The sequence below is a fragment of the Saccoglossus kowalevskii genome, chromosome 12 (genome assembly GCF_978046115.1).
Source record: "Saccoglossus kowalevskii chromosome 12, keSacKowa6.1, whole genome shotgun sequence".
Lineage (NCBI taxonomy): Eukaryota > Metazoa > Hemichordata > Enteropneusta > Harrimaniidae > Saccoglossus > Saccoglossus kowalevskii.
In genome coordinates, this window is record NC_140652.1 from 4,995,693 (window position 1) to 5,011,375 (window position 15,683).

Below are 15,683 nucleotides of genomic sequence, written 5' to 3' on the forward strand. Positions count from 1 at the left end.
ACTGGTGAATGATTCATTTTGTTTCAGAATTAAATTTCCCAAAATATTCAAGAACTGAATATAATTACTGTTCGCCATCTTTCCAAAATGCTCTGCGTAATCTGTGATATATTTTCAAATAAATATACAGGTTCAAGTATAGATGCAAATGGACATCACGCCGGGGTGATATAGTAAGATTAGAGGTATACCTAGTCTATGGCTACAAATAGACTTTTAACTCTGGGAGATCATTGATTACGTTATAAACATCGTATTCGAACTTTAGAGTCACCATTTTTTGTTGTCGGTTGTTCAGCCAATTTCGAGGTTTTAATTACAAAATTCTTTTTTAATCGTGTGTATATTGTTATTGTTTTTATCGGGATGTTGCCTTCTCCGTCTGTCAAATTTGTAAATAGCGCCACCAAGTGTCAACCATTAATGAATACTTTGATTAAGTTTGACAAGTCATACCTCTTACAATGCTTCCAACAAAACATCTACGCATTTATGCATTGCAATGTAGAAGGGGCAGTTATGTAAAGTGCATTATACTTTGATTGCAAATTTGCTTTATTTCTAAATTAGGGTATAATGAAGACCATAATAGTTTTATATTGTAAATGTCGCCACCAAGTGACAAATATGAATACCGCAATCGTTTATATTGTAAATGTCGCCACCAAGTGACAAACATGGATACCGCAATCGTTTTATATTGTAAATGTCGCCACCAAGTGACAAACATGAATACCGCAATCGTTTTATATTGTAAATGTCGCCACCAAGTGACAAATATGAATACCGCAATCGTTTTATATTGTAAATGTCGCCACCAAGTGACAAACATGAATACCGCAAATGTTCAATCGTTTTATATTGTAAATGTCGCCACCAAGTGACAAATATGAATAACGCAATCGTTTCTCCAATCGTTTGAGAGTTTTATATTGTAAATATTGCCACCAAGTGACAAATATGAATACCGCAATCGTTTTATATTGTAAATGTCGCAACCAAGTGACAAATATCCATGCTTACTTCAAATAAAATTGCGTTTGATAGTTATATGTATTGCGTTTGAATGTTTCCACACTTTCAACACGTTTTTTTTCTCTCTACATTATCGCATCTTGGAGTTTCATGTTATAACGTTCTGGCAAATTTCTTCCACATCAAATACGAAACATTGTGAGTGCATTGTATTTACTAGTTTTAATTTCACTAATTCTAGGTAAATACTTTAATGCCAGGAACTATCGAATATGTGTTTGTCTTTTTTGTTTTTAAATTACAAAACATGCATGAAATAGTTTGGAGTTATGTCTATTTTTGTTCGGGTTATTTGACCATCATGATTCAAATCCTAGTTTGCAATAAATCATTAAAATATTGTTTGATGACGAGTTTGATGACGCAATAATACTAGATCTCGAAAGAATTGGATACATAATTAATGAGAAAAGTTATGAATTATCTATGCTGTGTAGGTCCGTGATACGAGGATGACCTACAATGTACACTTTTATAGTTGTGTGGAAAGACGAAAAATGAGTTGTAATGTGGATGAATTTAGCTGGAAAGCCGAAAATGTTAACCATCATTTCAAAAACCAATAAAACCATTACATACTACATTGCAGCAATGCTGTGATTTCCACACAATCAAACTGACGTTTAAATATGCGAGGTGTACTCTGGGAATATCGTCTTATTGTTGAACTCTGTTCATGAAACAGTGATTTGTTTTACTTTAACTTATAGCTGGGTGGCTATACCCATTTTGCGTGAGATTTATACACTCGTTTGAATTCTCTAATAATACTTGTCTGACAACAAGTTTTCTCTTCGCACAAAGGTGAGTTCTTTTTGATGGAATTTCTAAAGGTGGAGAGCAGGAGGTAAATTTATTATACAAAAGTTTTATTCCGAAATTAAGCGCATTGCCACACTTCTACAACATAAAATAAACGTGCTTGGTATTTGATGGTATTTAGTTTGATTTGTATGGCAAACAAGCTAGTATTAATGTTTTCCACGCCGTATTAAATTTAATCATTCAAATTTCATTGAAATGTGTGAATTGTATAACTATCGAGTAGTACGCCCTCTACATTGCGCAAAAGATTTATTTGCGCAATAATAACCAAAGTCGCAAATAGTTTGTTGGTGTTAGATGACGCACTTTAAATTTGTTATAGCATGTAACGCCCTCATGCGGCATTACGTGTAAATTGCCCGGTGACGTTGTTGGCTGCGAAGGTGACGTACCTGCTGAGACTTATCACTCAAACTACGTCATACACCGATCAACCAATCATGAGCGAAACGGGTCACCAATAAACAGAAAGTACGAGGAGTTTGAGTGACATGTCTCACCAGAAACGTCACCGGTCAATTTCCACGTAATGCCGCATGAGAGCGATATATGCTATAACAGTCTCTCTGGCCGCGAGAACTGTCGACAGTCTACAATGTTACATACAAAGTATTACAATGTTGTCGATAAATTATGTAACACCTTTACATGTTTTTTGTAACTAAATGTGCTTGTAATACGTACACGAGCTATTGGTAAATAAATATAAATACGTCATACTTACAATGTACGAGTTGAAAGTAAACATATATGAATACATATAAGAAAAACCCAATCAATGAGATATAAAACATGTGTGACAGAAACTTCTCTTGTTGAAACATTCTGGTTGGCAAATGGCGGACAAAACTTCCTATATACATCCAACGCTTGAATTACATTCCATGTATTGAGAATATTCAACAATTAAAAGTATTAAAATCAGCGACACTTGTATTAAAAAGATGTATGGTAATAGATATGAATAAAAATGATGTACATGTATTGTGATATATCACACAGGAAAACGGAAACGTGACACTCATAAATTAAAATGGTAAATTGTTAAAGTGTTTTATCCCTTAATGGATAAACATCTTAATTGGTCATGTCACATCCATCACATCAACAGTATAATTAGAAAATAATGTGGCCTATTATATAAACTTAGAAACGTCATACCCCTTAACATTTTAATATTGCTTTATAATTCCCTTATACAGCCGAATATTACTTATGGTCTGGAGGTTTGGGGTAATACATATCACTCACACTTAAATACCATTTATATGACCCAGAAAATGTTAGTTCGCGCAATGTCGTTTAGTTCGTTCACTGAACACTCGGCCCCATTATTCAAAAAAATTAAACATCCTTGATATTTATAAAATGCACAAATTAGTCACCTGTACTTTCATCCATGACTTAATCCACCATAATTCTGCCCATAATATTAATGACTATTTCAAACCTATCCATCATTCATATCAAACCAGACAACTTCACAATCAAAATCTTTTTGTTGAATATACCCGTACAACATTTGGCCAGTTTACGATGACATACTCAGGTGCAAAAATATGGAATAAAATCCCGGCTAAAATTAGGTCAATTATCTCACGCAGTTCATTCAAAAAAAATGATTAAACAATTATTATTGGCAGAAAACTAGATACATATGATTTTGTTTGCCAAGTTTATTTATTCATTTTTTTTAACCTGATTGATTTTTCCAAAACTTATTTTCTTAGACTTAGAAGTTCTGTATGGCATCAGGTTGGTTTTGACGGTACCACTTTCGCGAATGCCCTGCGGTGTTTGGTGCTGGTGGTTGTTTTGGCAAAGCGAGATGCCATACAGACATATTTGTTCACTTATTGATTAATAAGCTATATGTTTATTCATCACCGATTTGTATTAACTTTCATATTCATTTGTTTAGTTATTTATTAATTTGGTTAGTTAATCTTCATATTAATATACTTATTTTTGGCCCTCTACTATATACATTATAATTTACTTCCAATGTATATAGGAAATCAGACTAGACTAGCAGTAAGCTATTTTCTGATTTCCTTTTTACCCAATATATATGTGTATTTTTCTTACCATTTGTTTTTCTGTATGGCTTACTTTTGTTTTTTCAGTGTTTCTTATTATTATTATTATTGGGTAAATAAATAATTATTATTATTATAGAATGGGAGTGAGGTAATAAAATAAACAAAAGCCATCTTTATTTCAAAGTTAATTTTTTCCACAATACAGAAATGCTTAATGTCACAATCGTTCTATACAAAATATAACAAATAAACAGGTCTCAGTACAAAAAATGGAGTATGTAGAATAATAAGTAACTCAATAAAATCACTGATTTGGAATACAGTTTAGGTTAAAAGAAAGTTTATTCAGGGTTAATTAATTTTTGGAACATGATAAACAACTTGTTTATAAAGAACAGATTTGTAAATAAAAACTGTAGCATCAGTAACAACACTTGCTAACCCTGTGTTCTTCTCCACTACTGTGACACTTATTTCAATCAATAAACAAACTTATAAATAGACAAAACAAACATATACATAGTATAAGATGGTTGTTCACAACACTACACTATGCTTGCAAGTTAAAATATCTTGATCTCTGATTCTAGAATGATTTAATTAAATTTTCTTTGAAATATTTGAAATCACGTGTAAAGAAATAGATGCATTTCAACAATTTAATAGTTGAAGGAAGGGTATTTGAAAGTGCCTGTCAAAAATATGCTAAAAGAATAAATTTGGGCATTTGACAAAATTGTCAAAGAACAGAAAACAAAAAAAAACAGACAAAAATAATTGTGAAGTTGACAGACAGGTATTTGGTGAATACACTGGTTGAGGATTCACTTGTGGTAAATGAAATGAAATCAAACAATGTGTTATTGTAATGTAGTGGAATATATTAGGTGATGACCAAATAAACCAGTGGTTCAGCATTTTGAGCACCATTGTCAAATTTTGGTTCCATCCACAAAATAGTTTTGTACAGTTTGCTTCTCACAAAGAATGATGGTAAAAATTGACAAATCTTTTGATCAAAAACTAAAAGCAATATCTCAAACTGTCTGTATGGTCCAAAATGATGATAAAATTTACTGAAAATTTTACAAAATGTGAAAATATTTGCACTGAATTGTGGGCAGAGAAAATAGCAAGTTTGAGCTGACTTCAAATATAGCACTACTTGTTAGTATGTTACTACACATACATGCAATGCATTGTGGGAGAAAACTTCCTATCATATACCCAGTATAATAAAAACTATCATGTTTAAGATTATGATTTAATGATTATGATTGGGATATTATTATCTCACAATACAAACAAATGTAGAATGGAAATTTTAACCATTGTTTATGACATTTTGAACTCTTGTATCTTGAAAATTTGTCCGGTGACCCACATTTTTGTTTGTTTAATTTTCTGTATCCTCATGGCGTAAACCCATACGGAAAGTTAGGCAAACATGACATATAATCTTTAATTTGACACAAATCACCTTAACCTTTTCACCACCACCCTCTTTTCATCACAAATTCACAAAATAGCCCGTTTATAGTCTGCACTTTCCTTCAGAAGAATGGAACAAAAATAACCAAATTTTTGAGTAAAAACTGAAACTTGACTCAAACTCTGTCTGTTGGCTCCAAAATTAGGGTTCAATTCTAGAAATATTGAAGAATATGAGAAAAAAGTGCAGAAAAATTTTGGATGAGGAAGTCTGGTGGTGAAAAGGTTAACATAGTTATTCAAAAATTATTCAGCATGAAGTGCAAATATAGAAATTGCGTTTAGTACAGCAGTGCTGAAACTAATACTTTCAAATCCAATATTTATGAAAATATATTTAATGCCTTCTTAAAAAAATGTTTTGATTTATTTCTTGCCAACTGGATTATCCGCGTTGGATGCCAAGAGTGTTGTCTGTTTTATGATGAATATTCCTCAAATTTATAACCACAAATCAGATTACGGGAAATACAAAAATACTGAAATGATGAAATGTGCAATGTCTGGCAGTATGTCACATTTCTCATCTCCTGGGCATTTTTCAATGTTCAGTCCACTGTCTATAAAAACCAAAATTGCTTCTTCGAAAAAATAATCCTACATGTACATGGAATTAGAGAAATTTAAACAAACCAGTGACAGAATAAATTAACATACACATTGAATAAAACCAACCTGAGCAAAGAACAGACATTGTCATAAAATAAAACAGAAACACATGTTATATTTGTGCCCCTAACACAAAATATTCAAAACAAAAATAACTAATTTCAAGTCAATGATTTCAGCGATAATAAGCTAATACATAATCAGCTGAAAATAAGTTTTAATTTTTCAATGTGACACCAAAAGAAAAGGGTCCTTAGTTAACACTAGTATTTTCAATATTCTTAAAAACAAGATTCAAAGCAGTTTGAGCCAAATTAAAGTTTTGTACTACAGAGCATTTTACTGAATATATATGTGCAATGCATTGTGGGAGATAACCTCTCATTGTATATGAATATGTAAATTTTTGAAATGATTTCACAACGTTAAATTTCATATACATGTATCAATAATAATATACAACTTTTTTATCTCATGCCCCCCAAAAAACTTTGAGATATAAATAAATAATCTCACCATAGAAACCAGTGTAAACATTTTCACCAATCTCCATGATATTTTGGACTCTTGTATCTCAAATAATCATTCTTTTAGTTTTTATATTATCGGTATTCTAATGGTATGAACTCATAATAATAAAAGTATGACAAACAGGATATATAATCTTTAATTTTCTTCAAACCTCCATAAGACTGGACTTTTTTTTGACTAGAATCATTATCAATTGTGACTGACAATAGACGGTAAGAATGTACTGTTTCTATACAATAAAGATGTAACTTTGAATATCACTCAACAAATGTAAGAATTTACTACAAAGAACAGAAATAACAGCAGAATCAGCTTCCAAAATGGAACAGTACTGCACAATGAAAACCTACATCAAATAAACATTTTTAAGTGATGTTGAAAACCAAAACAACTCTTTAGCAATTGGTTGGTAAACTAAAGAAACTCTTTTTAGCAGTTAAATGTTATCGGGATATAACAAATACAACTTTTTTTTATCCATCAAATGCACCAAAATAACCCTTTAATACATTACTATTCATCAATTCAGACTGCAGACAAATCTTTTAATCTTTTCACCACCAGACACCAAATTTGTCTGCACCTTTTTTTTTATATCTTCTTCAAAATTTTTGGAAACAAACCTTAATTTTGGAGCCAACAGACAAAATTTTAGTAAATTTTCAGTTTTGGGCTATTTTTGTACTAATCTTTTGAAGAAAAGTTCAGACTATAAATGGGACTATTTTGTGATGAAAAGAGAGACCAGTGGTGAAAAGGTTATCAATATTAAAAACAATAGAACCCAAATTAACAGCTGCATGCTGTGAACAACAGCATTTTGTTTGTAATAAAATATTAAAAATCAATAAAACACAATCACAACCTCCATCTTTGCAATCAAATATTGTCAACTAATACAACTATGGAATGATAGCTCTCAATTTTGTTTACAGACAGAAGAGATCTATAAAACATACCCTACTATCATGAGAAGTTTTTGCAACAAATAATCGCATACATAATTCCTGAATTTACATTTTAGAAATGACTGTAATATATACTACATTAATATACTTTGACAGTGATCTTTGGTATATAAATAGGAAATTGCTTTAAAATGGCGACATACAAATGAAACACCTTAAAGTAGAAACCTGCTCATAATTTTTGAGAAAGTTGGTCTATGTTCATCAGTTTATTATGTAAAATCATTGGGGTATTAAACTCATGGTGCAAAGAAATAGCATTCTTTTGCATGTTACAATGATGTATTTTGAGAAAATTGCATTTTTTGACACTTTTTAAAACCCAGATTTGTCAAATAATGCAGTATAAAAAGTGCCTGAACATTCAAAATAAATGATTTTTTAAGTTACCTGTCTACAATTGAGATATGACATAATATCTCATAAAATGAATAAATTCTGGGTAATTGCATTTATGAGTAGGCTTCTACCTTAAGTTCAGTGAGCTGGTGAGTTATAAATATTCATTAAACACCTCCTATATCTTGTGAATCAGTTTTGAAACACAAAATGTTCACATTTCTACAGTTATTCAGAAGACCACTAGAAACTGATGAATTTTCAGTATGAGAAATTTCAATTTAAGGGTGTTCTAATAGTTTGGAGTCAACTCTTGACAAGAAAAGGTGTTCTACTGTGTATAAACTGACACTGCAATCTAGAAAAAACAGTTCCTATTTTCAGCATAATGTAAATGACTATTTATGTATCTTCTATATATATATACATATATAAAGAGTTTTGTTTTTTTTACAAAATAAGAATAACACTGATACAATATTTATACAATACTAATCAGTCTTGTACATAAATTAATCATATTTGGTAAATAAAAATATTTCTTTTCTTTCACTGTTTCCATGGAAACCCTCCCAAGATTCAGCATGATGTCTTGAAAGAACAGCACACTCTGCCTCTCTGAAATTACAAGACAGATAGATTACATGTAACATACATAGTAGCAGTCTGCTTTGGTTTTCAGAAACAAATCTATTAACGGTAAGGCTGAGAAAAAAAATATTTCTGTTTCTCGTTTCTGCATGCATCATTTTGAACTATGCGCCTCAGACATTTTTTTCCTTCCAAAGCATTCCTAAATGCGCTTGTACTTGTCTCAAATTGCCCCCATTTTATCTCAGTATTCAAAAAAAAAAAAAAAAATCGCCTCGATTTCCATGAAACGAGAAACAGCGAATTTTTTTTTTCCTGGCCTGGCTGGTGTTTACATGTTAACAAGATCAGGTGTGTGGTACAATATTGAACTGAGCCAAAAATATGAGATGCAAAATCCCAATGGTGCATTTCTAGAAAAAATGTTCAACAGTTGTCACATGTTGTTATTTTCTAGTGTATTTCCCTTCTCAGATTGTATTACGTGTTTATTAGCCTTTTTGAATATGCGAATAACCTCACTCATTTCTCTTCATGCAATCAAACTTTTTTAGCATCCACTGCACTGTGTGGTGCACTGGTCAATTTCAAACCATTTTGTACACATTTTATGCTGATGTCATCACCACTTTCAATGATGTCATCAGAAATGAGATACTTACCCTACAAATACACTCTGAACAGGAATCATCATTCATCTCCCACCTTTCACCTTCATAATACTCAATACCATTTTGTACACAGTTAATGCTGATGTCATCACCACTTCTAATGATGTCATCAGAAATGGCTATACTGCATATATCTTCTAAGCATATTGGACAGCACTCTCCAACTGTACTAACTGTAGTTTCACAGTTTAACTTCGGGCAGCGTTTCTCTGTGCATTCAATTCTTCCATTCTATGAACAAATATTAATAAAATATTATTAAAATCAAAAGCGTTTTTAAATATAAATAGAGTAACATGCAGTTCTACATTCCCCAATATGCTATATTGTATAAAACTATGAAGTGATTACTGAAACATGAAAACTTTATAATGGGATGCGTTTGGATATAACACATTATTTAATATACAAATAAGCATGGTGTGTTATTCACACTTTGTACACAATGACTGGTTATAATAATATATGATTCTCCAGACATTAGAAAGCAGGTAGCTATTACAATCTCTACAGTCCCGCTTAAGGGAAGAATGAGCTGTATATGGCCAGTTTGTTTGATGTCTGTATGGCCAGTCTGATGGACGTTAGTATGGCCAGTCTGATGGATGTCAGTATGGCAAGTCAAATGGACGGCAGTACGGCAAGTCAAATGGACGGCAGTACGGCAAGTCAGATGGACGGCAGTACGGCAAGTCAGATGGACGCCAGTACGGCAAGTCAGATGGACACCAGTACGGCATGTCAGATGGACGCCAGTCCGGCGAGTCAGATGAACGCCAGTACGGCATGTCAGATGGACGGCAGTACGGCAAGTCAGATGGACGGCAGTACGGCAAGTCAGATGGACGCCAGTACGGCATGTCAGATGGACACCAGTACGGCATGTCAGATGGTCGCCAGTACGGCAAGTCAGATGGACACCAGTACGGCAAGTCAGATGGACACCAGTACGGCATGTCAGATGGACGCCAGTACGGCATGTCAGATGGACGCCAGTACGGCATGTCAGATGGACGCCAGTACGGCATGTCAGATGGACGCCAGTACGGCAAGTCAGATGGACGGCAGTACAGCAAGTCAGATGGACGCCAGTACGGCAAGTCAGATGGACGCTAGTACGGCATGTCAGATGGACGCCAGTACGGCAAGTCAAATGGACGCCAGTACGGCAAGTCAGATGGACGCTAGTATGACATTTATTTGCTCACAATGACATATGAATAATAGTTAGCATTTTTAAATTTGAAACTTACTATACATTGACAGCGCTGACACTGATAGTCCCATGAATCACCACTATCATAAACAACTGGACTTGACTGATGTAAACATTGACCCTTGAAGTCACAATGTGGACAGCAAAACAAATTTACAGAGTCAGAATCACAGTTACAAACTTCTGGTGTGCATGCTGTCACACCGTTCTGGAGAAAATAAATAACATTTGTTAATATAAACAATAAATATTGTTTGATTCAAGCAAATAATTAATAGAAAATGCAAAAATAATCAGTGAATAATTCATAGTGTTAGTTTCAACTTGACCTTGAAAGTATGGGGAAAATATTTGGACCATCAAACAAACTTGAAATATCTCATATTCTTTTGATGTACATAGCTAAAACGTAATTGTAAACATCCATAACATTTCAATCACGATATGCCACAAGGGATGTACCAGTACTTGACACATATAATATACTCCCACAATGCAACACTACAAGTAGTTTTGAACCAGTGAGCAGACTGAAACTGACAGCAAAATTGTTGACAGCAAATATATTTTTCCTTAATGCATGGTTTTTCAATCAAAATCTAATCAAATTTGGTCACGATTATGCTTCAGTTTCATTTGAACTAGTATGAAAGCTTTTGAGATATCACTGAGAATATTTCAATGAATTGAAGCTCACCTCACATCTGCAGTCATAACATTCATTGTCTGGATGATTAAAACGTTGTCCATTACGATACTCGTATCCTTGATATAGACACCTACTACTACAGCTGTCCATGTTGTTACATTGGCACTGATATCCTCCTTCTTCATTAACACAAACCATATCAAGCTGACACGTATGACTACCACCAATGTTACGACACTCATCCGCATCTGAAAAAGTAAAAATAGGCTGAATTAATAGAAACATTGTGGGTGGAACAAATGCAATTATTTCAATTACTTTTGTTCTTTGAGATTTGTCTCTAAAAATAACATTGCTGTAATTTTTTTGTGACACAATTCTGAAATTTGTGCAACATTTTTCAAGTATGTAGATTCTTATTCTGTCCATGGCCAAAGTAGGATACTTTTCTTGTTTTTCCCCTATGTGTAAGTCTACTCCAGCTCTTTCCCCTGATTGTGTCAAGTCATGTGTATCTAACTAAAACAGGATGCTTCCCCTCCCTCCCTCCCCTGATTGTGTCAAGTCGTGTGTATCTAACTAAAACAGGATGCTTCCCCTCCCTCCCCTGATTGTGTCAAGTCATGTCTACCTAACTAAACAGGATGCTTCCCACTCCCTCTCCTGATTGTGCCAAGTCTACCTACCAATGCAGGATGCTCCCAGGTCGAGATGAGGGTCACTTTCACTGTAGTATCCAGTCTTACATTGACAATAATAACTTCCGGGTAAGTTGATACATACTGAGTTGCTATGGCAACCATGATTATTTGATGCACACTCATCTACATCTGTCATAAACAAAAACACAGGTAATGGTAAATAAACAAGGTTTGCAATGTTTGTATCAAGGGCTAATATCATCTGACACAACATGCATATAAATAGAGACTGCCCTCACCATCAATTTCATCAAAGAGGGATCATATGTGCTGGTAATTTAAAGGGTGGTGGTCGTCACGCAGCATGTATTCAAATTTCATGTAAACAAACATTTTTACATGCGTTGTGTATGTCGCTTTGAGTCCCATATCAAACATAACATGTCACGGCGACCACCTCCCTTTAATGCAACTTTCACAGAATCAATTATTCCAGACTCATGCACTGGTTAATCTTAAGCTTCCCTCAAATTATCATTTGTTGACGATTGTCTTGCATTATCACAGAAGCTCAGAAAATGTAATTTCTTCAGTTTATTTGTGAGGAGGATGTTGAGCTGATTTCATTTGCTGTATGAAAAATGTACCAAAGAAAATATACACCTACACACACAAATAAAACACACTGTGTGAACATTTTGATGAAATATACATTAGTTATAATCAGCGATGTAGCAAAAGCAGCCAGGTTGCATATCAGTTACGTGACCACACACACACACACGACTTCAAAATTGCCTAGCACATTAACAGCTGAAAAGTAAGCAATACACTTTTTGCGGAAGCTGCTGATTATTTTGCACTATTCAAATATTGCTTGAAGGAGGGGTGTAGACATAAATGAAAAAAAAAAAAAATTTCTGAGCAACTGCACCAAAGCAAGACCAGCACTGATGAATGAATATTGTCCATTGGTTTTGGCTTCCCAATAGACAAGTTTTGAGTTAGAGCGTCATCAGTCTGTTGGGTGGGTTGATTTCTAGCTCGAGCAATTTATTTGTTTTTTTCCCCTAGTTCCCAGCACTCTGATGGTTTCTATGGTAACAATCAAACTACAAATTTTCTATTCAGTCTATGATGCAGGATTCACTACTGACTGTCAACAATGATCACTAATTAATTTACTCTGAAGAAAACAGTTTTAAATTACCATGCTTGCATCTCAGTTTCTATGGTAACGATCAAACTACAAATTTTCTATTCAGCCTGTGATGCAGGATTCACTACTGACTGTCAACAATGATCACTAATTAATTTACTCTGAAGAAAACAGTTTTAAATTACCATGCTTGCATCTCAGTTTAATGATTTAGTGGTGTGATACCTATAAAACACCCACCTGTTTGACAGTAACTGCCCACATATCCAGCAGGACACCAACATATATCAGGAGCTACACATCTACCACTGTTTATACACAGTGGACTACACACAGCTGAAAGTGTACAGATAAAATATTAGAATCTCCTGTCAATATAAACACTTTTTATATATTAGCAGTTAAATTCTGACTTTTACATCAGTGTCAAACATACTGTGATATGAATAGACATACCTTGGCAGTAATACCCATCACCCTGATAGCCTGCTAGACATTTACACATATAACTACCAACTGTGAGATGAATTGACATACCTTGACAGTAATACCCATCACCCTGATAGCCTGCTAGACATTTACACATATAACTACCAACTGTGAGATGAATTGACATACCTTGACAGTAATACCCATCACCCTGATAGCCTGCTAGACATTTACACATATAACTACCAACTGTGAGATGAATTGACATACCTTGGCAGTAATACCCATCACCCTGATAGCCTGCTAGACATTTACACATATAACTACCAACTGTGAGATGAATTGACATACCTTGGCAGTAATACCCATCACCCTGATAGCCTGCTAGACATTTACACATATAACTACCAACTGTGAGATGAATTGACATACCTTGACAGTAATACCCATCACCCTGATAGCCTGCTAGACATTTACACATATAACTACCAACTGTGAGATGAATTGACATACCTTGACAGTAATACCCATCACCCTGATAGCCTGCTAGACATTTACACATATAACTACCAACTGTGAGATGAATTGACATACCTTGGCAGTAATACCCATCACCCTGATAGCCTGCTAGACATTTACACATATAACTACCAACTGTGAGATGAATTGACATACCTTGGCAGTAATACCCATCACCCTGATAGCCTGCTAGACATTTACACATATAACTACCAACTGTGAGATGAATTGACATACCTTGACAGTAATACCCATCACCCTGATAGCCTGCTAGACATTTACACATATAACTACCAACTGTGAGATGAATTGACATACCTTGACAGTAATACCCATCACCCTGATAGCCTGCTAGACATTTACACATATAACTACCAACTGTGAGATGAATTGACATACCTTGACAGTAATACCCATCACCCTGATAGCCTGCTAGACATTTACACATATAACTACCAACTGTGAGATGAATTGACATACCTTGGCAGTAATACCCAACACCCTGATAGCCTGCTAGACATTTACACATATAACTACCAACTGTGAGATGAATTGACATACCTCGACAGTAATACCCATCACCCTGATAGCCTGCTAGACATTTACACATATAACTACCAACTGTGAGATGAATTGACATACCTTGACAGTAATACCCATCACCCTGATAGCCTGCTAGACATTTACACATATAACTACCAACTGTGAGATGAATTGACATACCTCGACAGTAATACCCATCACCCTGATAGCCTGCTAGACATTTACACATATAACTACCAACTGTGAGATGAATTGACATACCTTGACAGTAATACCCATCACCCTGATAGCCTGCTAGACATTTACACATATAACTACCAACTGTGAGATGAATTGACATACCTTGACAGTAATACCCATCACCCTGATAGCCTGCTAGACATTTACACATATAACTACCAACTGTGAGATGAATTGACATACCTTGGCAGTAATACCCATCACCCTGATAGCCTGCTAGACATTTACACATATAACTACCAACTGTGAGATGAATTGACATACCTTGACAGTAATACCCATCACCCTGATAGCCTGCTAGACATTTACACATATAACTACCAACTGTGAGATGAATTGACATACCTTGGCAGTAATACCCATCACCCTGATAGCCTGCTAGACATTTACACATATAACTACCAACTGTGAGATGAATTGACATACCTTGACAGTAATACCCATCACCCTGATAGCCTGCTAGACATTTACACATATAACTACCAACTGTGAGATGAATTGACATACCTTGACAGTAATACCCATCACCCTGATAGCCTGCTAGACATTTACACATATAACTACCAACTGTGAGATGAATTGACATACCTTGACAGTAATACCCATCACCCTGATAGCCTGCTAGACATTTACACATATAACTACCAACTGTGAGATGAATTGACATACCTTGACAGTAATACCCATCACCCCGATAGCCTGCTAGACATTTACACATATAACTACCAACTGTGAGATGAATTGACATACCTTGACAGTAATACCCATCACCCCGATAGCCTGCTAGACATTTACACATATAACTACCAACTGTGAGATGAATTGACATACCTTGACAGTAATACCCATCACCCCGATAGCCTGCTAGACATTTACACATATAACTACCAACTGTGAGATGAATTGACATACCTTGACAGTAATACCCATCACCCTGATAGCCTGCTAGACATTTACACATATAACTACCAACTGTGAGATGAATTGACATACCTTGGCAGTAATACCCATCACCCTGATAGCCTGCTAGACATTTACACATATAACTACCAACTGTGAGATGAATTGACATACCTTGACAGTAATACCCATCACCCTGATAGCCTGCTAGACATTTACACATATAACTACCAACTGTGAGATGAATTGACATACCTTGACAGTAATACCCATCACCCTGATAGC

General features: G+C 34.6%; 1 protein-coding gene across 1 annotated transcript in view; it reads right to left on the reverse strand.

The window, feature by feature from the left end:
* Positions 1-4,074: 4,074 nt before the first annotated feature.
* Positions 4,075-15,683, reverse strand: part of LOC100374590 (protein kinase C-binding protein NELL1-like) — a 68,733-nt gene continuing 57,124 nt past the window's right edge. Inside the window, exons 13-18 of the mRNA XM_085506364.1 lie at positions 13,008-13,103; positions 11,654-11,797; positions 11,016-11,215; positions 10,356-10,526; positions 9,094-9,333; positions 4,075-8,458 (exon numbers count right to left, since the gene is read on the reverse strand). Of these exons, the coding sequence (XP_085362490.1) occupies positions 8,420-8,458; positions 9,094-9,333; positions 10,356-10,526; positions 11,016-11,215; positions 11,654-11,797; positions 13,008-13,103 (890 nt within the window). The 3' untranslated portion in view covers positions 4,075-8,419. The remainder of the gene's footprint in view (positions 8,459-9,093; positions 9,334-10,355; positions 10,527-11,015; positions 11,216-11,653; positions 11,798-13,007; positions 13,104-15,683) is intronic.